General features: G+C 29.2%; 1 protein-coding gene and 1 long non-coding RNA gene across 6 annotated transcripts; both read right to left on the minus strand.

Annotated features, from left to right (window-relative positions):
• Positions 1-303: 303 nt before the first annotated feature.
• Positions 304-17,523, minus strand: LOC139987881 (uncharacterized). 5 transcript variants are annotated; one of them, XM_072004633.1, is made up of 15 exons: positions 17,231-17,523; positions 16,885-17,001; positions 15,978-16,093; positions 15,787-15,910; positions 15,529-15,712; positions 15,040-15,324; positions 14,722-14,942; positions 13,826-13,954; positions 13,354-13,456; positions 12,345-13,269; positions 10,066-10,497; positions 9,840-9,977; positions 4,187-4,375; positions 3,967-4,112; positions 304-1,896 (listed from the first exon to the last, which is right to left on the minus strand). In XM_072004633.1, exons 2-15 carry the CDS (start codon positions 16,951-16,953, stop codon positions 1,781-1,783), a joined length of 3,177 nt encoding a protein of 1,058 aa, XP_071860734.1. In that variant the 5' UTR covers positions 16,954-17,001; positions 17,231-17,523; the 3' UTR covers positions 304-1,780. The 5 variants fall into 5 exon arrangements, with proteins under 5 accessions (XP_071860734.1, XP_071860736.1, XP_071860733.1 ...); XM_072004635.1 differs by lacking the exon at positions 13,826-13,954; XM_072004632.1 differs by having other exon boundaries at positions 12,345-13,456.
• A 7,969-nt stretch (positions 17,524-25,492) lies between these two features.
• On the minus strand, positions 25,493-26,208 carry LOC139987945 (uncharacterized). The gene is made up of 3 exons (XR_011799987.1): positions 26,092-26,208; positions 25,647-25,891; positions 25,493-25,578 (listed from the first exon to the last, which is right to left on the minus strand). It is a non-coding gene; the product is annotated as an uncharacterized lncRNA (long non-coding RNA).
• Between the last annotated feature and the right edge of the window lie 1,064 nt (positions 26,209-27,272).

The following is a 27,272-nucleotide window of genomic DNA, read 5'->3' on the forward strand; positions in this document are numbered from 1 at the left end:
ATCTGAAGAGAAATTTATTGTTTGATAATTAGTTGCATATCCAATCAGTCCCATGTCTATGAATATTTATTACCATAGCCAGCCGTATACCCGTAAAATATTTGTTTTTATTGGTCAGTAAATAATACTGGATAACTATAGATTAAAAATAATGTAAAATATATTTTTTTGTGTTCTATAAAAGTGGATTATAATAAAATTTAAAAATAAATAAAAATTCTTTAATCTATGAACAAAAAATGTAAATGATGATCAGTATTTAATTTAATAGTAAAGATTGACAATATAGTTCAACGATTGTACTTATCTTTGTACATTTTACTATCGAATAAAAGTATTTTAAATTGTGATTCATTTATTATATTATTCTACATTGATAATTAAGTAAGATAAACAATTATATTGGTAAAATAAGCTAACTAAATGTTAATCTCCAGTCAGCATGAGCAATACATACATTTAATAAAACTTACTAAAATTTATAGAAATTGATATTTTACTGTAAAAGAAATTATAGTTCCTAAAATTAGGGATAAATATTTTTAATTTGCTTCTTTTCAATTCGGCATCATTAATTTGGACTTGAAATAAAATATATTTACTTGAAAATCTATAATAAATGTGTTCATTTCTTACCTTTAAATTATGTTTATATAAATACATCATACTAAGAATTCTACATTATATTAATAAAAAAACTAACAAACAGATAAATGTTGAAAAAAGAATGTAATAAATGTCAGAATAACACTATTTTTTGAATTCCATGTTACTCTTCATATAAAAATAAAAACTTATGTGATAAAAGTTTATTGCGAGTTTATAACATTTAAAGATAAAAAGTGTTAATACAGTTAACAATTTGTACGATAATATATGAATAAAAATTTTAATTTGAAAGATATAGGGAACTCAATTTATCTATATATCAAATTGTAAGTAAGCGAAGCAAATTTAAATATGCACATATGTATTCCATGTTATATATTTATCCAGCAAATTTAAATATGCATATATTTCATGTTATACAATCATTAAACGCACCTTTAATTGCTTAAAGAAATTATAGCCATTATAAGATAGGATAAATGTATTATCAGATTGTTATTTTTTTGTTACTACATTTTTCTATGCAAACATACAAACAGTTTAGTAGGTATAATAAAAATGTTCTTAAGTTTCCATAATGCATTTCATCTCGATTAATGCATAATATTTGTATCGAAGACGAGGAAATTACATTTCCTTTTCTACGTAAAAATAGCTTTAAACTAATATGTATGATTACTATGATTCATACGTTCAAAGTTAAAATTATTTAAATTACAATTTTTTTTTGTTTAACTTAAATGCTTCTATATCAGAAATCTTGTAATTAATATTGTATTAGCTTCAATAAATTATTTATAAAAACTGTGAGTAAAATAAATCTATGAGAGTTATATATTTTTAACTAAACAGACTTTCATATAGAAAAGATCTAATACTTTCATTATTATTGAAAATATCAAAATAGATTAAAGAAATATTCTATACATATGTCTGCTACTGATATCTTCAATTAATTCAAAAAATACAGCAGTTAACTGTTACTTTCATTATAGATGCCACATTGCAACAGTTATTTATAGTCTATAACAATTATATAACTTTTACTATATTTCTGTTAATGGAAAATACCAGTGTAGATCTCTTCGCTTAATTTTATTTCAAATATCATCAGTGACATCTCTGTGCTAATTTTTTAAATTATATTTATAACTAACAAATAGTACATATGTCAAACTTTCCTTTTACGTAATTTCGCTTTCGCTTCTTTTAATAAAAGATCAAATGTGTTATCTTCACTATTTTGTAACATGTGCCCGCTATTAAGTGAACTGCTTGCCATGCCATCTGTAAAAAATAACATCATATTAGAATATTCTAATATGAATTTGCAATAGCATATATATACTATCTGTAATTATTATTTTAAACTTTATATTTCATTTGAATAATAAGAAACAGGACACTATCAGATAATTCTAATTTATTAATGAATTTAAGAAAATTTCTCAATTTTAAGATCTTTTCAGGACAGATTTTTGCCCAAATATAACGAGGTAACGATTCATTTTCTGTGAATATTTTTTTATTTTATATCGAATTGTAAAAAATAGTGCAATGCGACAATAACTTTAACTTTTACAAAAATAATACACAATGAAAAAAAAATGCAAAGATAAAGTCTTGAAATACTAGTACATAAAACTTCATTTGAGATAGAAAGGATTCAAATTTTGTAATAGTAATTAGCAATTATCAAATGACATACATTTTTAAAAAATCGTTTATTACAATAGTAAATCGTGTGTGTGTGTGTGTGTGTGTGTGTGTGTGTGTGTGTGTGTGTGTGTGTGTGTGTGTGTGTTATTAATATTATCGATTCATCAATCTATAGTTAATTATTAGTTTCGATAGATAAAGATGTAATGTACTTTAGTTATTCAAAATGCAGAAACTAACACTACAGTTACTCTACTAATAAATTTTATTATTCCTTTAATTATTTAAATATTATTTTTTTATATTAGGCACAATATCTTTTATAAAAGACCTTGATTCTATTAGTGAAATAAACATTTGTATGATATCATTTAAGATATAAATTTGATTATCATACAAAAATACAAATATATCTTTAAAACTTAGGATTTGAATTTGTATATATCTGTAAACAATTTGAAATATTGATAGAACAAAATTATTAAATAATTGAAATTGGAAATGGTATGACAGTACAAGAATGAATTTGTTACTTATTATACAAATTTGAAATACATATTCAATTATAAATGTCATGCAATTATACCTGTATTTAAAAATTTTTTATATGAAAAATATTATATAATGACGTATGAACAAAAATTCATGAGTTGACAAATTCAAGAACTGACTCCCAATTAGGATTGTTCACCTTGACCATGGCGGCAAGTTTTATGATCATAGTTCGGGTAGATGCCAACATAAAAATTATGCTATTATCATAGTTCATTATATTTATAAAACAAATTCGAATTGATCATTAGTAAAATCCATTATTTAAACTAGCAATTTTGATATAATTAAATGTTTCTGTATAATAAAACTTCGCCGTTTGATTTATATCGTTCAAAAATTTCAATAATTAGAAATTATAATAATTAAATCTTTCCTCGGTTCTGATTATTGGTTTATTTACAAAAAACTGAAAGTAGTAACCTTGAACTTCGGAAAAAGAGTTGACAAAAAAATGTTTCATCGGACCACTAACAACAGAATAATTTAAGCTGATCACGTTTCGTGGTTCACTTTGTGTAATAATAATACAGGGTAAGGTAGGTAAAGCGTGACAGCTGAATATTGTCGAAAATGTCGGCGATATAAAAAAATTCATTTTAAAATATGCTGATAGTCTTGAAATGTCCTTGATCTCTTGATGAACAAAAATTTTAATTATGTGGAAAGTTGTAGCCCCGAGAACACATTAGATTTTCTTAACTACATTTTTTTGTACCACCAATATTTTTGACAATATTCGATTGTCACGCTTTACGTGTATCATCCTGTATACATATACATATATATAAATTAACTCTTAGACTGTGTAATTTTTCTTAACAGAAATTCGACCAACTGTTTGTACAAATGTTGTTTATAGTTAATAGTAACGCTAATAACTTCTGCCTATATTACCAGGAAGTGATTTTGATTATTTTTGATTTATATATATATATACACACGTATATGTATGTATATCTAAACAGTACATATCAAATATTTTTTCAAGTAGTAACTTATGCAGAAGATTATTTGCACTTAAAGATTTTTCAGTAAACTTGTAAATAAATCTTAGTTAAAATCAGATCTTCATTACAATTTCCTAAAGTAAATTGCTATTTCATATGTATGTATATGTATGTAATGTAATATAATTATTCTTACCAAGATCAGCATATTTTACTTTGCAAAAAGCCCGACGACCTCCAAAACATAAATCATATCTAGGTAAAGTGGGATCATCATTACCATGTTCTACAGCTTCATATGCGTCATTTTTATAAGCAAAGGTTACAAAACCGTAATTGTCACTAAAATATAAAAGATATTTAGTTTAGGATATTCAATGAGTATAACAAAGAATTATAAAATATCAGAAAATTACCCATGTTCACGGAAATGTATACTAATATCTACTACAGGTCCAAAAGTTTCAAATCTTCTACGTAAGTCAGCTTTAGTGATCGCTTCATCCAAGCGCCCAACGTAAATCACTCTTCTCTCTTCCACTTGTTTCTGTTTCTCTCGGTCATACCAATTATCATAAGATCGGCGGTATGAAGTTGATGGTGATCTAACATGAATAAAAGTATAAAACGCTACGTTAAACAAATAAGTCAATGTTGAAAAATTATAATTATAATAAAAATATAGCTTATTTTAAAGTATAGATATACATATCTACACAGTTGTGGAATTAAAGTTAAAAATTTCAAATAAAATATACTTAGACATAACGTAGATCAGTTATATATCCTAACTTTTCTATACTTCCTTTAGTTAATACTATTGCAGCAAGTAACTTATACTTACTTTCTAAATAGTCATTTACTTCGCATATGTATTTTTTAATAATGTGATATATAAACAGTTCAATAAATCCAACAGTCCGGAATAAAATGATAGCGTACACAATATTCTTGTTCATTTCTAAAAAGGTACATGAATCAAAATATCCTAATATATTATCCATAGTCTGCATGGAATGCTCAAAAATTGTTTGTCATGGCCTACACTTTTCCTATACTTTCGAATAACTGGAGATCTATTAAGAATGTTACTGCAAAACTAAACTCGATCTTGAATTTCAGGGTTAAATTTTTGTATTGCATCGTGTAAAAACAAATTTCATTTATGTTATGATCTATATATATATGTACATAAAAGGTAAACCCTTTGACTGACACATTTATCAACGCCCAACCCAAATTACTGTATTTAGGAATAAAAATAGGAGTAAAATTTGGAAATAATATTTCTTTTATGACGTCGGCATAAAATAAGAAAGGATTTTTGGGAAGACGAACCCTGAAGGGATATAAAGGCGGTAGAATTTGTTTTAAAAGGATAACCGTATCTCTAAAGCCACTAAAGTTAGAGTCATCTACTCAAGTCAAAGAGACGAGATATTCATAATTCATAACTGTTCAGAGAGTAATAAACATAAATTTACCATAAAAACAAATATCGTTTGGCTAAAGCCGTGGACGGACAGCTAGTATATTACTATAAAGAAAATAAGTTTTAGTTGTCCCAATAACTGTGGTATAATAGGCAATAATTGCGATTTTATATGAAAAAACAAGACAAAATTATAGAAAAAATTTTTTTCATATGACGATTCACTTTCTAGAAAATCAAGTTTGAGAACTTATCAAGTATAGCTAATTGTAATTGAGCTTGTCTAATTCCGAATTGAACAAAGTAAATCATTGACAAAAGATTATTCTTCATATAAAAATAAGTAAGAAATGCAAAATAAATGTTAAGTTTTCGAGAAAAGTAAATTTGAAAACTTATTATATGCGTATATCAGACCAGTTCTTAACTAAACATGTTTAAACTATAAACAAAGCTTGATACGGAAAATTTTCATTTTACACTTCTCGCACGTAGAATAACCACCTGCTGGTTGTTCACTCACATCTAGTTTGTAATTAGCCAAATTTAAATATATTTAAATATATTTTTAAATTTTCAAGCCCGATTTTCTCGAAAACAAAGCATTATATAAAAAAATTTTATTCTATATTTTTGACTTCCTTTTTAACGTAAAATCATCCTACCGCCGATTGTACCAGAATTGCTGGGTACCTTTTATAGAATTAATGAAATTTTAATAGTTTTTTCTAAGAGAACGGTTGAGTTATAACCCACGGTCCTCTGAAACTTTTGATCCTCATAGTGAACAGAATATGACGCATTAGAAAAAAAATCATCTTAAATTCCAAGGCCAAAGTCAATGTTGCAGTAATTTTTTAAAAGAGACTACATCAATCTGAAGATGTAGAATAACCTTCAAAACGATGACAAATAATTTTTTAACATTATGTAAGTACATTACACATCACATCATATGAAAACATACATATAGAATGTTGCTTCTGTAGATATTCATATTTAGTGAGACAAAATCATAGTACATTTGTGCTCATAAAATATCTTATTAGATACTTTCATTTGTGAAAATATACAATACAGAGCATTTTTTGCTAGTGTTATAACATCTTATCTTACGTAAAACCGTGAAAATAAGATTAGAAAAGGCTTTAAATAACAATAACAGTAACAAAATTTTGCTATTAAAATTAGTCAGTAGTCCCGGAAAAGACAAAAACCAATAAAAAGGGGACAATAATTGAAATATGTTTAATAACTTAACATGTTACAATAAAGTTATTTAAAAAATATAAAATCATCCCTATTTTTTCTATATTTTTATATTATTGATACTTATATTTTATATAAAGAACTGAACTACATAAATACATGAACTAATATGGAAAAATATGTATTAGTTAGCTTTAGATTAAAATGTTTTAATCAAAACGATACGTATGTTATCATAATTTTTTAGTTCTACCAGAAAAAGCAAAAATTATTTCACTTAAAAAAAATACAATCAGATTGTCATTATAATTTCGAAATCTCACGAATAGTATGATCTTGGTAAAACATTTCCTTTTATCATTTTGTTTGTTCCTTTCAACGGTTTGATTTTAACTTTTGTCTTTTCATACGTGTATGTAAAAAGAGAAATATTTAGACGTTCCTATTTACATACTTGTTTCATATAAAATTTGTTCAATTTCGAGACGATCTTCATTTTTTAAAACATATTATTTCATATAATTTTATCAGCTTAGAAATCTTGGTTACAGTTAAAGTTATATGAAAATGTTTCTTACAAAAATTACATACTATTGTATGGACCAAAGTATAATAAGGATATTTTTATTCTATAACAAAAAGGCAATAAAATAAAATAGGTCAATTTTGATTTTTTAGTGTAATGCTGCATTTTATGCGTCTGTATATATGATGACCTCTTCAAAGATAATTTCGCCCTACGAGGTCATCAAAATTTTCTTTCTAATTTTCTATGCGAAGTAATATATTGATTAATCTCCTACACATGAAAAAATTTCATTCTTTTATCACTTATACGCAAACAGAATTTAATTTTTAAAAATTGATTTCTCTATGGTAATTACATTAGCTTTCACAAAACTATATAATTTTTATAGGAAGTATTTTTATGAAATTTTAATTATAATCAAGGTCTTTCAGGTGATAAAATTATATGAAACATTCTATATATATACAGTGTTCCAATAATGTTTATATTTGCCGATTTTACCTAGTAAACATTTTTTAGCGTTTTTCAAAGACACAACCCACTGAATAATTTACCGTTTGTATATATCATACAACATAAAGGTATATATATTTATATCGAAAGACGAAGAAATAGTAACAGATATTAAATATACATACTTACTATAGTATACTTATATATCGTACTTTATTTTAAATTATGATGTAACAAACATAATTCCTCTACGTTGACTGGTAAAAATTTTGATCTATACTAAGCATAACAATATTTCCTGCATTAGATTATTCAAAACTTAGGATTTAAAAAGTTTAAAACAATTGTTCTTTTATGATTTCTCATCCATTGGATTTCTCACGATATTCCCAAGGATAATGCTTATAATAATTATGTCAATAAGAAAGGATAATTAATTCATATTTCTAATGCAGAAAATATTGTTACGTCTATTAGGTTAAAATTTCTACTAGACAATATCGAGCAGTGATTTTTAGCGTTTTTGCACTTGTGAGTCGGTGAAAATAGAAAAATTATTTCAGAGACCCCAAGCAGAAATAAAAACTATATATATAATAACTTTTATATCATAACTTTATAATAGTATTATCTCAGGCGTATAAACAGTAATAACTTTCGCGTGGAGCGACAGGGAATTTCTGACGGACCGGTCCCGGTTCGTGGACTAGTGCGGCGTAGATGTAGAGAAATTATTTTCAGTATTATAACTTAAAATAAAATATCTATATTTGTTACTACTTGTTCATCTTTTAATATAAACATATGTCTGTATGTTGTATGAAATATACTTTCAGGACCCGACCCGTTTATTTGTGACTGAATACATATATGTAGTGGTATATACATGTAGTTATATACATGTAGTGGGATACTTTCGGGATCCCATTCGATTCTGGCTAATATTTTTCGATCAGAACCGAACTAGGTCATCTATGATTTTTTAGAACCCGGGCGCCACTATTAAAGATTTCATTTTTAATTTTAAAAATAGAAGTTAAATTTCTTTTATAACAAAAATTAAAAATATTACAACTAATACGGTAATATATCAAAATGATTTTAAACGACATTAAAGACTTCCAAAAAAATTCTATCCAATAAAGCAATGAAATCAATTTGCAGCGAGCATATATTAGAGAGTTTTATTCCTAAAATATGGTCAAGAATTTATCAATTAACTATCTATTTAAATCTCCGGATTTGTCCATTTAAATTCCTTTCTATAAGGTCACGTAAAGAACATCATTTATCAAATTTAATCTATTATTGATAACATACATCATAGAATTTGAGTTGAATTTGAACATTAATGCTTATATAATATTTTTGACAAGATTCTAGATACTTCTGAAAAAAGGATTTGAAAGTTTATTGATATTTAAAGATAACACATTAAACATTGTTTGTGAATCTTTTGTTGTAAAAACATTTTGCTTATAATTAAGATATTAGAGATGATTTTGAAAAAAGTGAAATATATATAAATAATACTATCTGATTTTCTTCCATATAATATTCATTTGTACTACTTTATATTAGAGTTATTACTTATCAAGATTCAAGTTACTTGCTTCAGTTTGTATGGGTGCATTCTATACTAAATTAATCACATTTATACTGGATGTCTAAATGTTGTTCAAATATGCAAGTATTTCATGTGGAAACATGCTTAAGTCATTGTTCTGGTGCCAAAAGATACAGATCTTGCTATTTAGCTAGTAAAGCTGTCAATTTCATTCTTTTATGTGAAATTTTATTATAATATTCTGTCTGTCATTATTTTCAAATATTAGGTAGTCGTTTGAAATGAAATTTGCTACATATCATAGAGAGAGATAGTGGATCTGAAATATAAAATCTCATCTTTGGCAATTTATCTATTAAAAAATTCTGTTTGTTGTTATTGCACGTGTGAAGTATATAGCTGATAGATACATGTGAGTATATGTCAAAGACAAGAGACACATAATAAGCGAAAAAAACAACTTTTAAAATATGAATCTTTCAAAAAATATTGGTATTAGTTTGGACTAAATGTACTACAGCTGGTGGAAAAAAAAAAAGAAAAAAAAAGAAAAAAAAAAGGAAAAAATGACAACGCTGCTGCCATTAGACTGACATAGATTTCACGCTATACATATGTATATGAATCTATATTTTTTGATCGCGTGTATTGCCAACACATAGTTTTCATATTTCAGATCCACTATCTGTCTCCATGATAACTACCAAATTTCATCTCGATCAGCCACCTAATAGTTGCAGAATTCCAATTCCGCTTCCTTTTTATAAATAAAAATTTAGCAATCTTTTTAATAACTACTATACTTATAATAATAATAATAATAGTTATAAATTTCAAAGTTTGTATGTTTTGAAAACGTTATAAATACAAATTACTTACCTTCTCCAATCTCTGTAGCTATGATAACTTCCTGCAGAATGTTGTCTATGCCTATCGTAACTTATATAGTGTCTCCTGTCTCGTCTTCTTCTCCTTCTTGACCATTTAATTCTTCCGAAATTTGAACGAGATGAAGATCTGTAAACAATTTTACAACTTTGTTAAATTGAAGAATTGGTCGCTTTCATTAAATTTTTATTAAAAAATCTATTTCATAAGTATATACCTGGAACAACTAGAATATCGAGAGGATGATTGGGATCTTGATCTAGTCGATCTAGAACGTGATCGTGAATATCTTGATTCTGAACTGAAAGAAGATCTCGTATCTGAACGTGAGCGACAACGGAAATGTGAACGCGAACGTGAGCGTGAACGCGGACGAGAACGCGAACGTGAACTCGAACGTGAATGCGAACGTGAATGTGAATGTGAACGCGATGACCAACTACTGCTTGAGCTAACGGAGCTACGCCGATGACTTATTCTTCGATGACGTGTATTACTTCGTTTATGAGATCTACTTCGATTGCTACTACTTCTGCTTCTGCTTCTACTCTTGCTTTTACTTTTACTTCTTGACTTAGATCGATTTGAGTTGGAACCAATTCCGTGCTTTTTATTAGATCGTTGATTTTTATCCTGTACATTATTATCCCTGAAAATTATGAAATTTTATGGTAATATACATTATTAGCAAATATTTACCTAATTTAAATTATATTTCTTCTTAAATTACAAAACATCTTAAAAGAACTCAAAACTAAAGATAAACACTTTTTGAATGTTTCCATTCTTCGTTTCTACCAAACCCAGGTACCTATTTATTCATATTTTATTATACTTATGTTTCAACCCAAAGAATTGAATGATACATAGATAAATATAATTACATTGGTATGAATTAACATCTTCCATTTTACAATACTATAATAGAAAATATTACATTGAATATAAGTATGCTTTTAAACAGTAAAAGATTAAGTTGAATACAATACATATCTCTGGATAACTAGATAAAAATTAAAGATATTATTATCAAAAATAGTTTGAAGTTTTAATAAAAATGAAAATGAAACACGTATATTTTTTAAGATTATTTTAACTAAAAAAAGAGGACTTTATACAAAATAAATATAGTAAGATAAATGATTGTAATAAAGAAAACGATAAAATTTCATCTATCTATAATAATATTTGGTTGTTTAGTTATATTTAATTACAAGACCATTTTCTCATAATGGAAGTTCTGAATCCTTTTAAGAAATATACAGGAGAATATACACAGTAAAGAACACCTAAATATCTGCTTTATAACGATATGAAAAATGTTTAAAGCAAAAAATTTCAGCTGTAAATATAATCTTGAACAATAAAAACGTGATTGAATTTTAAAGTTGTGATTACAAAGATACAAAGTGAAGTAACAGCTGATATATACTTTCTGCAACAAGAAATTAATTATTTTTTTGCTGCTGACAGCAGCATGAACTCTAATTAAACAATTTCATATATCTTCTGAATTAATAATTTATTGTCAATAAACATCTTTTCTTATTTTTCTCCAAAGAAAAACGTCCAATGATATCAAAAGCGGTAATATACTGAATCTTTATATCCAATATAATGATTTGGAAATTTGTTATAGAATATTTGAATAGCTATTCATTAGACATTTAATGATCATGTACACAGATAATTTGATAGAAAGATTTAAGCATTACGATCTGTGATCATTCGTTTTAAGAAACTCGAAAGGTACCCATAGACACATATCACTTTGATTGTTTATCAGATAAATAGTAAATTCACAATTTACACACTGATTTAAAGTCATCTCAAGTTTATAAGTCAGATATATTTGAAAATATTATAATACCAGCTATAAGATACATTAGAAAAAGATATGTGTTTTCATATAAAAGATACTAATAATCTTGAAAAGATTAAAAATGATGATGACTATAATGAAATGACTATAAAGAATATTTCTTTCTGCTCTTGTTCAAAATTATTCAAAGATTAAAGACAAATCATATCATTAGAGACAAAGAAGATATGCATTAGGTAGATATCTATTTATACTGAGATACACTGCATAATATATTATATTATATGTTACATTATAACATATATTATAACATATTATAACACATTATATGCATAATATAACATAATCAGCTAATAAGAACTTACATCTGAAATTAATTTATAAATTTGACAACACAAAAATGTTTTATATAAAGTACATCATATTCGATGTATTCAAAATCATCTTATTATAGGTCTTTGAGGCCATTTATATTTTAGCTAAAGGTAATATTGACAAAAATGTATGGTACTATATAAAAAAAAAGCTTTCTCTAATGTTTCAAAAAATATCTCAAAAGTTTGAAACGAAAATTACGACGAATATATATAATAAGACTTATAAAATATTTTTTGATAAAATTAATAGTTATTTCAGATAACAGCTATTAACAATCTATATTTTTGTACTTGTACCTTCGTTGCTTGTGTCTCTCATCAACATCTATTAAAGATTTTGGAGGAAATTCAAACACTGTTTCATAAGTTTGAATTCCTATGTCATGAGTGAGTGGTTTTGGACGAACCGTTTTTTCTTCTACATCTAATTTTGGTTTTAAAACTGAGACAATTTCTCTTTCTGACCAAATTAAATTTTTAGGGTCATCCTTAATAGGTTCCGTTGTGGTGGAAGCATGATGGATATATACTAATGTCATAGGTTGCAATGGTGAATTTGTTCTACTATTATCACTGCGATTCTGTTCTCTTCTACTTCTATATTCTGCTAGATTTAATTTTTTACGGGGAGGTTTTTTTTCTTCCTCCTTTGTAAATGTCTTTTCGCTATCTTGGACGATTATATTCTGTACTTTATCATGTAAACTATTAGTAGTAGTTACTATATTTTCATTGGAAATAGTCTTTACAATGGGTACTTGTACATTTAGTGGCTTCTTTAATACAGAAACCATTTGTTTCGTTCTTTGACTTCCTGCTTTTATAGATTTTGTTTTACTTAAGACACCTTGTCGTATCTGCAAAATATTTGCTGCTAGAGCTGAATGTATTTTCATCTGAGGTATTGCATTACTTGTAGATGCACTTTCATTTTGAGAAATAACACAACTGGTAGTATTGCTTGAAATATTAATTTGTTGACAATTTCCCTCGCTTGCTAATATTTCTTTTCTACAAATCTTTGTTTCATTTTGCAGTTGTTTTATAGGTTTATTATCTTGAATATCACTAACTGTTGTAACTCCTGACTGCTCTTCATTATTATCACTTACTTCACCTGATTCCAAACCACTATCCTTCTTTGAATTGCTGTCAGTTGAATATTCTGTATTTTTCATGAAACTTTTATTCAAATCTGATGAAAATGATTCTTTTTCATATGCTGTGTAATAATGAGATACGCTTTGATTGTCATTCTTAATAGTAATCACTTTTTTGCTGTCACTAGACTGTTTCTCATGTTCACTGTTATTATCTAAACCTTTAATACAGGAATTCATACTACAATAATCATGATCCAATTGAACTAATCCACCATCGATGGTTTTACTCTTAGTATTATTTGTCACCTAATATAATACGATAATTATTACATTACTTACACTTATTTAAACATTATGATTATCCAACAATAGTAATAATGTAAATAATATTGATAATAATAATAATAACAAGCGTAATCAACAAAGAAAATTATTGTCATAATAATAATAACACGTAAAAAAATTGTTTGCGACTGCAGAGGTGAAATACAAATGTAATATTTCATAATGTGAGATCCAATTCTAAGAATTCTTCTAATATCTAATTTATATATTCTAACACTTCAAAAAAGATTAATTGTTTATTATCTTAAACAAATTAATGATTTAAATGTATTTTTATGCATTAGAAATATATAAAGATGAATATATTGTTATAAATTATTTATACTTAACTATTTTCAATAGCTTGTTTCGAAAAAGTGATGCAGCAGCATCTTGCATACGTGTTCCATTACTGTGACCATTATTTTGATTACTAGACATTGCAGGTATTACTGAAATCATCTTTTTACGTGCAGATGTCTAATATAACATAATACAATATAGTCAATTTTTATGTTTATTTTTATTCCAAATACTGATTTTCTTGTTATTTATACATTTTAATGGCAAAAGCAAACATCTCAAAATTTAAGCAAAAAATTATTGATTGGCATTATTTAGTACAGAAAAATCATACAATAATCTGCCTGCAAATATTTTGAAAAGTGGTTTCTTTTCACCTTCCCAAATTGATTTTTTGGCAGATTTTACAATAAGAAGAGAAGCTGGAAGATTAGATGAGTTTCTCTTTATTAAAATTTAATAAGGTCAAGTAATTTCATGCGGTTACAAAATTTTGTTCGCAATTAAAATCATCCATGCACTTGAAACTTTAAGTGTACCTTCTACAAAAATCACTTAAAAGTTGATGTGTAGTTGTACAAATAAACAAAAAAAGCAATGTATCTGGATTTCTAAAAGAACTTTGTAAAACAGATAATTTAGTATTCAAATTTATACTAATTTGAATCATGGGGAAAAATGTTAAATCACATTCTAGTTTGCAAAATCTTTGAAAAAGAAAAGAGCCATATTGACCTCCCAGCCTTCTTTTTGTAAAAATCTCATCCTCAAAAATTAACTTGACAAGATAAAATGATTTACCTTTCAAAATGACTATAAATAAATTACTGTACAACTTTGCTTTAGAAGTTAAGTTATATCAGTAAGAAAATGACGGTTTCTCGATTGCGCTTTCATAATTCTTTAATTTTGCCGAAGAGTTTATTAATAAATCATATAATTACCTTTATCTTTTCGATGACTTCTTTGGGTAAAGCATCTCTAATATCTTTATGTAAGTTTGAAATTTGAGGCTGTTTTATACATTGCTGTATTTCATTAGATTTCATAAATGAATCTGTCTCATATTCTGTATTCGCTCCAGCAGATGAATAAGTTGATACCAAAGTGCTTTCGGAAGCTTCAAATTGCTCAAGTAAACTCTTAACATCTCCAGCTTCCAGAACTTAATAATAACGAAAAAATGATTTATGAATAACTATTGTAGATATATATAGATATTTATCTACAATAATTACATATATATCTTTGTTCATATATACCTGGTAATTGATTTGTAGTTTTATTATTATCTTGTCCACCATTTTGTATATCTTCATTGTGCTGTGAGCATTTTTCTTTCCTTTTCTTTTTTTGCTTTAAAAACAAATTTGCACTAATATCTTTTCCTATACTATCATATTTATGTATATTCTTTTTTGACTTATTTTGACTTTTTGAATGTTTGGGTTCTATTAATGATGATTTTGTTTCTATTTCTATTTTTTTACTATCATTTTCCATAAAGTCATCAATTTTATAATATGAATTACCTTCTGTCATGTACTCTATAAAATATAGTATAAAATATAATAACTCTATATTACAATAAAAATAGTTACTAATTATATAAAAAACATTATTGGGTTGGCAACTAAGTGATTGCGGATTTTGTCATTATTAGGTGGTATTGATTGCCAATCCAGTATATGTCAAATGATATAAATCTATGCCTTTATTAGTGGTTTTTAAATCTGATGTACTGTGATTACCCTGAGAAGATGAGAGACAAGACTTATTCCCTAACTCCTCTTGTTCCGTTATAAGCAAATTAGATTCTAAGCTATGTATTGCTTGTTCATCCTGAATTATGCTTTCTGCAGTGCAAAAATTTTTTTTATCTGTACCATTCATGCTTAATCCTATAATATCCATGTATTCATCCATGTCTGAAGCCTAAAAAAGAATCATAAATGACAAATTCATTCATTAAAAATAATAAATTTAACGAACCAAAGAATTAGCAAAACCTGTAAGTAACCAATGTGTTCTTGCCAATCTGTAAGAACTTTTGCAAAATCTTCTTTAATATTATCAATTTTAGAAAATGTAGAAATTTCTGAATCTGACATTTCATCCACACTTTCATTATGTCTGAAATGACATAATATACAGTAATTAAATTAAAATTTTATGATTTTTATAAAAATACTATACTCACTCATGTTCTTTTTTCCATACATTAGTAGAATTTGTAATATCAAGATGAGTTTCCATATAATCAAAATCATTTTCAACCATATGTATCAGTAGGTCTTGGGGTTTTTCCATTAAATTCTGTTGAAACATGATATATATTTATTTTATATATGTTTCAAATTTTAAAAGAAATATTTATACCTGAATTGTTTTAGTAATACTAAACTTTAAATTTATAGTATATATAATAATTTAGTATTAATTTAATAATTGTATAGCTTAAAGAAAAATGTTTACACACATTCAAAATTGGTAAGTCCTTTAAAATCACTAAGAATAAATTGTCATTATGTAATTATTTTAATATGTTGCTTTGTTTTTCTCTTTTGTATTTGTTACATTATATTATTTGCTTCTAATATATAAAGTATAAAAGTATAATAAAATAGCAGCAAAATAATAAATAAACGCAGATCTCCTAAATATGTCTAATAATAATCAACTAAGATTATAACAATTATACAATATATACGATTATATCTAAAAACAATTATCTATAGTATTACTCACAATTTAAAATTTCATATAACAATCTGACTCTTTAAACGGACTATAAAATAAGAAAACGTCATATATAAATTCTGTCCAAAAATTAATGACACACATATCTGTGTATATTTATACATCCATTTTCCAAAACTTATTTAATTATTTATGAATATCATGCAATAATAACACACTAATTTAAATAAAATATATATAAGTTAAATTACTAATAATATAAAATAGAATGCATAATTTATACCTGATTAATATTCTGTAGATGTTTATTATAACATAAAATCTTTATATAAATTTACATTGTTAAAACTCAAATAGAAAATTATGCTAATATTTACTATTTAACAAAAATTTAACACATTTATTACCTGTTCCAAAGATAATGAAAAGTCTGAAAATTGTTCTTCATCGTGAAAATTTAAAAATCCAGTCTCCATGACAACAATTTTCAATGATAAACTAAAAAATTATTGTACAGCAGCAGTCTGTAATTAAAGCATTAAAAAATACAATAAGCAGAGTATTTCGTGTCTTGTATCTAAACAACCACGCGTTTATTTGAGGTTATATTCGAACAAAGTGATTCTAATTTTGCTGTACATGTATTACAATCAATGTATAAAATAATGTATAACTATTTATTATAAACTAAGTATTGAAAGTCATTAAAAATTAAATTCAAAGGGGGATAATATAGAATTTACAGTTAATTACCTTTTAGAAGTGTAAAAATATTAACTATCGACAGACATCAAACTGTCAAATGAAATAATATAGAATCCTTAGCGAAAAATTTAAATACGTATGTTAGAAATATTCTATAAAACTATAATTTGTTTGTCTAATATAATATTACGTCTTGATAAAAATTTAATTTGTAATGTTTCTGATGCTACACAATCATCCCGTTTTAATTATGTTATGAGTTTCTTTGTTAGGTTCGAATCACGCTTCTTCACGCGCGTAAGTACGTATACATGACATGGCACACACATCATAAGCGCACGTGTACCAAGTACCAAACACGAACATAAAGTATAAGGAAGTATATAAAGTGCCACGCCTCCCAGTTACAGAAATATTATTAAATAAAACTATTAATCAATCATTTTGGCCGATCGTTATTGATATAATTTAATTTAGTGTAAAATATAATATCAACTATAAATCTGTTTCATATATATAAGTATTATTTTTATATAATATATACAAGATGAATAACATGTTGACTATATGTTGTCTACCAATCAGTAGATAGATAACTGTATACGTATGAAATTTTCATTATGAATAAATTTTTTCATTTGATATCGTATGCTATAAGGTATTACAAATTTTACACATTTAAAATTTTGTACTTGCATAAAAAAGAATTATTATATTACACATGGCCGATACAGTATATAAATATGTGTACGTTTTTCCCGGTTTAATTATCATTGTGCCGTGCCTCGACGTATTAATGCATAGATACTGCACATGGCATAAGGCAGCGTAAATATATATGTATGTATCTGTTGTATCTGTATATATATGTAAGTAACTATGCAAGTATACCACCAGAGAGGAAATTTCCTCTCAGATCCCATAGTATTATTTCTATTTCATGTGAAAATAAATACTGAAATATAGAATGTATAGAATATAAAATGTGAATAATGCTGTAGAATAAAACATGATAATAAGGATACTAATTTTTTATAATATTACACGCAAATAAACTTTCTTTATTACATAAATGTGGATATGAATGAAATTGGAAAATATATTTCTTTCTATAAAAATTTACTTAACAAGGTAATTTAAATTGACATGAAATAAATGCCAGTATGAAGGTAGTAATAGTATGCAACAAGAGATGAGTAGGATAACTGCTAGTTGTTACTAGACTAGTGCTACACCATGCGGCATGAAGTTAGTAGCACACTGTTCTGTTTGGTTGCAGGCTAGCATAAACAAGAACTTATCGAGTCCCATGCTACAGGAACCTATTTAATTGTACAGTTCTACAGAAATGTTCATATTTACTTTCCTTTCCGAAATATGAGTACGAGAATAACAAAATCGTGCAATAATTATATTTACTGAAAGTTACCTAAGAAAGAGAAATCAATTGTTCACTATATTTTTTTAGAGAAGAAAAGGAAGTATTCCCTTTCGAACAATAATTGATCAGCGGAATGATGCAATAATTTCAATATATTTTCCATACAACTGTCACGTCCCGCGCTCCGCACGAGCCGTAACGAGAACAAGAAACCACTCTATACACAAATCTAAATAAACCTACCAATAACCGATTTTTGAATTTGACCAATTTGAAAACCTATGGTTCAATATAATATAATATAAACCCAACCAGTATAAAATAAAATAAATAGAACCAACTAATGGATTGAACGAGTCATGAACCAAACAAACAAACCAGGAAATAAGAATAACTACAGAAAGGGAAATGATTGAAACGCCAGGAATATATGTATATATATATATATTTTAATCAATCAACGCTGCAACAACTCGGAGAGTTACATATAAGTATAAACATATATGCCAAACATGTAATAACCTAGTAAATATTAGAGTCAGTACTTCCAATACTATGCAACGAATACAATATTATCAATTTATGAAATATATGTATATATGAAATCAAAAAACTAATAGTCTAACGAATACATAAAAACATACAATGTTATTAAATTAAAGAAATAAAGGTTACATTATCAGAAATATATATATGTGTGTGCGCATCTTACATTATTTAAATCAAATCAGTAATCTAAGATACATACTTAAAACTAGCCTACATTCCGATAAAGATATAGGAATTATTATATGATTATAAAATAGGAACTACATTACGAAACATGCATGTCTATATATATAAAAAAAATATATATATATAAATAATCTATATTCTAAACTAAACTACTACTAATAATCTATAAAAGAAATAGAACACACAACGTAACACTTGGAGACTAATGCACGGCGACAGCAGGTTCACGAAATTGTCAGAAGAATTTACACAATTGTTTTTTACGTCCCGCTTGCTTAGTCTTCGGTATGAAAACAATATTACACTTATAGATAGGAATTTTTTAGGATAATATAACGTGTTGTGATCCTTTATTATCGGGAGATCTTGTGCGATTCATCCTTACTATAATCACTGGATTCTGGTTAAAAGACTTTAGTTATAGAGTTACAAGTGAGCGCGGTAGATATCTAATAGATGTAAGGCGGTTCTGAGTGCTTTTTCAATTACGGAAATAGATACTAGACTTTTATTAAAAACGAAGTAATTTATTAACTGACAGTTGGTGTAAACAGTACAACTATTGTTTGGTATATAAGAAGAATCGCAGTTTAACTTGTACGTTGCGAGTAGTGGCCATTTACGTCCTTCGTGTATTTCTCTGATTAAGGCCCGTAATCGTATCCGTACGACCGTCTTTCCGCCTTGATTCAGAAGTGTATGTATCGTGTATGTATTTGACTTTGACTTTGAACGTGGCTATGTGTCTCTCTCCAGAGTAAACACGCGTGCACGAGCAAACATCCTCTACGATGGAATGCGTTCCTAGAAACTATGACAACCCTGCCCGCTACAATATTTAATGATTTAAGAACAGCATTAAATCTAAAAATTGGTGTACAAAATTCTTCCAAATACGAAAGCCGCGTACATATAATTGTTATACGTACATACTTTGTTTCACCTTGCGAAATACCAAAGAATTTCATGCTTTTACCCTCGGCACAGTTTCGTTTACGATCTTTTCGCAATGATTACTTCAAAAACCCAGGAACAGAACTATAGCAAGTCCCGTGTTAGGAAAGTAAAATTGGTAATTTCTTTCAAATCAAGGTAATTTAAAACGTTTATTTGAAACCGTGTTTACAGTATTTGAAGTGAAAGGCAGTTAAAGCCGCTAAAAGCTATATCTTGCGAAAATTTATCTATGTTTTTATATTTATCTAATTATGTTTTTATAATGATATTAAGACAATTTAAATTGTAAACAAAGTCGTCTTCCCAAACATTTTCAAAAGAAAGACCCCGACGCTTTTCCATCTCCGACAGATATAAATAAATGTAGCGACTCAGAGAAGTCAGTAACAATAATTACCCTTCGTCTATCGAATAATAATATTACCGTTCGTCAACCGAATAATTAGTATTCAAAGAGTTAGTTAACATTTTGTCTATCGAAGAGTTATCATTTTGTCAACCGAAGAATTTTATATCTGTCAGTCAATTGTCAATATCGAAATCGAACAAGATTTGAATAAATCATTAGATATTATTAATTTACTTTCAACCAGCTTTAATCCTCTCCCGTGCTAGTATCCCTGCACATAGCAGGTTACCCGAAAAGTGGAATCGGTTTTGCCAGTAGCACTAAACTCTAGTCGATGCTACCCGTAACGTTTGAAATAAATAAAAATTTGAAATAGTCCTTAGACTATTTCTGGTGGCAGCAACTACCGTATTAATCAGAAATCCAAATAAATAATTCATACACAATAATATCATTTCAATATTTCCCTTCCGACTAAACTCTAAATCAAAAGAAAAAATTTTTACAAAATTTCAATCTCAACTTGACTTAAAACAAATAAATACGTAACAGAAAAAATTTTTGGTGGCAGCGGTGGGATACGCTCCACAGAGGATTAAAGCTCTTACGAATATCAACTAAAAAAATAAGTAGGAAAATGTCGACCGCCCGAGATTCGCTAGGTGAAGATACGCTTTTGGCGTTGACGGAAAAATTGAAAGCGTGGGACGAAAATTTCCGTGTATTGACCGACATAAGCTCAAGACTAATTAAATTAGAAGATGACGTGCGCCTAAGCAGACAAACGAACGAGACCGAAATACCCGTACCATCACGGATAACACCGCGAGAAACAAGACTGACCGATAATTATCAACCGATTAAATTAAAGGACGCGATTGAATCAGTACCAGTGTTCGACGGATACCGACCGTCTGTGTTCCAATTCTTGAGATCATGCGAGCGAGCGCGAAGTATGATTCCTAGGCATCAAGAGCCTCAGTTGGTAAAACTATTAATGAATAAACTTCGCGGGCACGCGTTTCTCGCCGTAGAGGACCATGAGGTAGAGACCTTAAACGATTTCGGGAATAAATTAAAAGATATGTTCGGCCCAGGAAAAACCGTTAACGAATACAGGGGAGAGTTGGGAACGGTATTCCAACGACCAGGAGAAAATATATTAGATTACATCGACCGCGTCAGAAACCTCAGATTAGCTATAATTGATGGAGAAAGAAGTCAGTACGGTTCCATATCACAAGACGTTCAAGATACGATCGATTGGGACACGAGGGAGGCTTTCGTCAAGGGGCTCCCGAACGAAGTATATTTACGAGTAAAGTTATCAGAATACCAATCCTTAGAAGACGCGTATCGCCAAGCCGTAAAAGCAACGCGGGAACTAAAACAAGTAAACGACAGAATGCGATACCAACGTCCGACATTCTCGAGTAATAATAACCGAAACAAGGCTCGTCCTTCTCTAAAAAGATTTCAATTGGATACCTCGACCGAGGACTCTCCGATATTCGAGGCTAAGCCACGCGTATTGTCGCATTACGATAAACAGGGAAAACCTACTCGAAAGCATCTCACCATAGAAGAAACACCCGTAAAATATTTTGACGAAGCACTAGCCGAGCTCGATCGAGAAAAAGAATACACGGATACAACAAGCGAAGAAGAGCCCTCCACTGAAAATCCAGAACTAATTCAACAACGAGAAAAGGATACGAGACCTACGATAATCGCGGAACTAAGAATTTCAGAAACCCGAGACTCAATTACGAGAGTAAATGACCATAGAGTAATATTTATAAATGTACATGGAAATCCGATAGATAAAGGAGCATTAGAAATGAAGGAGACGGGAAAATTGCCTCGTTACGAAGATTTAATGTTGGAAAAAGCAAGATTGAATTACGATTCCGGGAAATACATCGTATCCCTACCGATAAAAGAAAATAGAAATATTCCAATAACACCAGAAAATTTATTAAACTCGCTAAGATCTCTACTAGATGTAGTAAATGAAAAACAATTAACATCCTTTAGCATCAGCAAAGGAAATTTAGAAGAGATACCCTGGCGGCATACAATCAGAAAATTAAAAGAAATATTTATGGAAAAAACCTTAACCATCACCATTTGCACTGGGAAAGTAATTACCCCGCCTGTTGAAATACGAAATAACATAATAAGAGAAAAACACGAATCATCCGTAGCAGGACATAAAGGAGTAACGAAGACCTATCAAAGAATACGACAATGTTATTATTGGGAAAATATGAAGAAGGAAATCCAGGAATACGTAAGAACATGTAAAGAATGCCAATTGAAAAAGTTAACTAGAATAAAAACAAAGCAACCAATGGTACTCACTGATACACCGGGCAGGGCTTTCGACAAAATTAGTATGGATATCGTCGGTCCATTACCAAAGACAGCAAAAGGAAACGAATACATATTAACAATTCAAGATTTATTAACAAAATATTCAATCGGGATTCCAATAGGAGGAATATCTTCAGCCGAGATAGCGGACGCTTTTATAAAACGATTTATTTGTCGTTTCGGGTCACCGAGAGCTATTCTTACCGATCAAGGAAGAAACTTTACATCCTCACTAATGAAGAAAATAGCAAAAAGATTCCGCATCAAACAATATACCACGACGGCATATCATCCACAAAGTAACGGTTCAATCGAAAGATCTCACCACGTATTGATTGAATATCTCAAGTTATATATCGAAAATTCCAGAAATTGGGACGAATGGGTGGAATTAGCCATGTTTTCCTATAACACCTCCGTACACGAAGGAACGAAATTCTCTCCGCACGAATTAGTCTTTGGACACTTGGCCAGAGAACCCACTGGCGAAATACTAATCGAAGAAAACATGGAACCAACTTATACGGAATATCTCAGAGACCTGTTCGATAAAATCAACACCGTGCAGCAAATAGCAAGAGAAAATTTGATAAAATCCAAACTAAGATCAAAAGAATACCACGACCGACGAATCAACCCTCAAAATTTTAAAATAGGAGATTTGATATATCTACTAAAGGAACCTAGTAAAGGAAAGTTCTCCGATCAATATACTGGACCACACAAGGTGCTAGAAATCTTGCAGAACCAAAACGTCAAGATTGAAGTAAAAGGGATTCCGCGAACAGTGCACTCAAACAAGTTAAAACTAGCGCATAATCGAAATAAACGATGAATAAAGTGATTGCAGTGGGCAACGTAGTGCAATAGTGTATGTCGTGGTGCTGTTCGTCGAATAATACAAATAGCGAAAACCTAAAAGGAAAAAAGGGAAAATTATTATGTGTGCTTCAATTATCGTTTAAATATAAAACGTGTTAACTCAATGAATAATTAACTAGTGAAAGTGCAACTTACCTCGTGAACAATCAATCACCATACAAGGAAGTGTACATGCATGAATTTCGCAGACTAATAAGAAGAAGTAAAATAGCTAATAAGTATAGAAAGTGGTTAGGAAATAATTAAGATAGATTAATTGAGAGTTAGTAATAAATATAACCGGAGTAAAAGGATATTTTATCATGTATTAATCTACATAGTATTGTTATATTATTATATCTAACATGTAGAAGCGGATTTTGTAATGCATAATAGCTGTCCCACGCACAATGCATTATACACATATTAAATTAAATAAATTAAACAGTACCTTTAAGGCCACAGATACAAGACAATTGAAGGCAACCGTAAAGGGGCGACGAGTTCATCAACCCTGACATGGAGAACCCAGATGGGTCCGTTCCCGCATTCGATGTGGAGGCGACGGAGGATGCTCAATCTTGCCTCTGTGTCCGGTTGATACGCTCCGTCTACCATTTCAATGACGGCTATCTTTGTCAATACTGTTTCGACAACTTAGATCCAGACGACCAGTACCTATGTGACGAGCCGCCCACTCATTTCCTGTGCGGAATACCTGCAAGAACACGTATAAAATACTGTCGTATGTGCGATATAAACCTAGCGGACGTATAACCCGCTATATCATGCATCCCATGCATGATCGTTTACAATAATCTGACTCACCTTGAAAGATACTTTTTAGTTCAAGGACTAGCATTCCGCACCGTAGAACCATAAAGTACTTGTATGCTACGCACAAAACCAAGTACTTATGCTATCCACCTGTAAACAAGCAACATTTATAACTATGCATGTAATTTTACTTATGTTTGCCAATATATACACACGCATGTTGTAAAGTGGGTGATGTTTATAACACTCACTCCCATTGATAATGCAAGTGACTCATAAAAAAAAAAGAGGCCGTCATATTTACCATTACACGCACATATATATATATTCAAAAACAAGCTACATTTGTCATATCTATTCTATTGATAATATATACATATATATTTATAACGATAAAACAAATCTCATTACTTACCAATACGTATGCATATATGTATATAATTATAACCCAAGTAGCTTTCATAATATTTATTTTCACTGATAACATATACGTAAAACCCAAAATAAAACATATATATATAAATATAAAAATTTTTTCTCTTTTTTTTTATGTATATTAATAATAATAAAAGGTTATTCTTATTTCTAATAAACTCGACAGTAAGAAACGGATTTACGAGTGGCGAAGATCGCTGCTAAGGCCAAATCTTCACCGTTGAAACCTAACCCCAATCTAGTTTTTACGTTCTTTTAAGAACTCTGTTGCATGTAATCATTGTGATGTTATATATCACAATGATGTAAAATTTGTAATTTTCTATGTTCTTCTTCTGGTTTTCTCGCCCAGTCCCAGATGAATCACCTGGTCATCGTCAAATCACCTCATCAAAATAACATATGGCTCTGATCGCAGGAGAAACGGTCCACATAGTCAAATGCATTCCGGTACAAGTAAAGATACGACATACAACAGAATGCTACTCGGAGCTACCCGTTTGGCAAGGGAATCGCACCGCATTTCTAACGCCAAAAACACACATCATAACGCAACACGGAAACCATAGAGAATGTAGCGCAGTACTACCCACGTTATACAACATCGACGGACTCTGGCACAAATTCGTACCAAAACCCATGGAAGCAATCGCACCACAGGAACTCCGCCCGGACGTGCGCCAAACGTGGCGATATTCAGCACCATCGTCATTGGCCACGAGCGGAATATATACCCAAAAGGACCTGGACGCACTACGGGACCACGTCATGTTCCCGGCAGAAAAAACTGCAGTCTTGAACACATTGGCCAGAGGAGCGACAGGAAAAACAATCGTCCCTGGAACAGTAAACATCCTGGGAATGATGGACGTAAACACATTGACGACAATAGCGAAAAATACCGTATCAAGCTTATGGACTGGTTTCATGGAATTCGGAACTGTCAGTGCAGCAATATTTGGAATACTCGTAATATTTAAATTAATCAAGACCATAATAGATATAGCCATACACGGATACCAGTTACGTGAAACTTACGGATGTGGAATCGCCCTATTAGGAGCAATATGCGGCTCAGTCACCCACCTGCTATTATACCTCAAAAGAAGACGAAATATCGATGATCAAACAACACAACCTCAAGGGATATCGATAACACCGGTAGATAACACCAGCAGGAACAGAACTATAGCAAGTCCCGTGTTAGGAAAGTAAAATTGGTAATTTCTTTCAAATCAAGGTAATTTAAAACGTTTATTTGAAACCGTGTTTACAGTATTTGAAGTGAAAGGCAGTTAAAGCCGCTAAAAGCTATATCTTGCGAAAATTTATCTATGTTTTTATATTTATCTAATTATGTTTTTATAATGATATTAAGACAATTTAAATTGTAAACAAAGTCGTCTTCCCAAACATTTTCAAAAGAAAGACCCCGACGCTTTTCCATCTCCGACAGATATAAATAAATGTAGCGACTCAGAGAAGTCAGTAACAATAATTACCCTTCGTCTATCGAATAATAATATTACCGTTCGTCAACCGAATAATTAGCATTCAAAGAGTTAGTTAACATTTTGTCTATCGAAGAGTTATCATTTTGTCAACCGAAGAATTTTATATCTGTCAGTCAATTGTCAATATCGAAATCGAACAAGATTTGAATAAATCATTAGATATTGTTAATTTACTTTCAACCAGCTTTAATCCTCTCCCGTGCTAGTATCCCTGCACATAGCAGGTTACCCGAAAAGTGGAATCGGTTTTGCCAGTAGCACTAAACTCTAGTCGATGCTACCCGTAACGTTTGAAATAAATAAAAATTTGAAATAGTCCTTAGACTATTTCTGGTGGCAGCAACTACCGTATTAATCAGAAATCCAAATAAATAATTCATACACAATAATATCATTTCAATATTTCCCTTCCGACTAAACTCTAAATCAAAAGAAAAAATTTTTACAAAATTTCAATCTCAACTTGACTTAAAACAAATAAATACGTAACACAACATTTAAATTTAACATCAACTCTTGGCACTCGGCATGTCAATTATACTGGCATGAATATTTTTTCATCGTCGTATGGATCTACATATTTTTTTTCTAGTAAGTACGATAGCATTTGTTGAGGTAAATTTAATCATCTTGCATATCAGTTTATCTAGCGGCTATTAGGTTATTGTAAACGCTGTAAACAAATATCACATTTCTTATCTCCTA

The sequence above is a fragment of the Bombus fervidus genome, chromosome 6, assembly GCF_041682495.2.
Source record: "Bombus fervidus isolate BK054 chromosome 6, iyBomFerv1, whole genome shotgun sequence".
Taxonomy (NCBI): domain Eukaryota; kingdom Metazoa; phylum Arthropoda; class Insecta; order Hymenoptera; family Apidae; genus Bombus; species Bombus fervidus.

What these genes read in the sequence shown, in the direction of transcription:
- LOC139987881 (XM_072004632.1), bottom strand. Translation starts at nt 16,953, where the DNA reads ATGGAGACTGGATTTTTAAATTTTCACGATGAAGAACAATTTTCAGAC. An exon ending in TTGTCTCTCATCTTCTCAGG is followed by an intron (nt 15,325 to 15,528) that starts GTAATCACAGTA and finishes TATATTTTATAG; the next exon opens with AGTACATGACAGAAGGTAAT. An exon ending in AACTACAAATCAATTACCAG is followed by an intron (nt 14,943 to 15,039) that starts GTATATATGAAC and finishes GTTATTATTAAG; the next exon opens with TTCTGGAAGCTGGAGATGTT.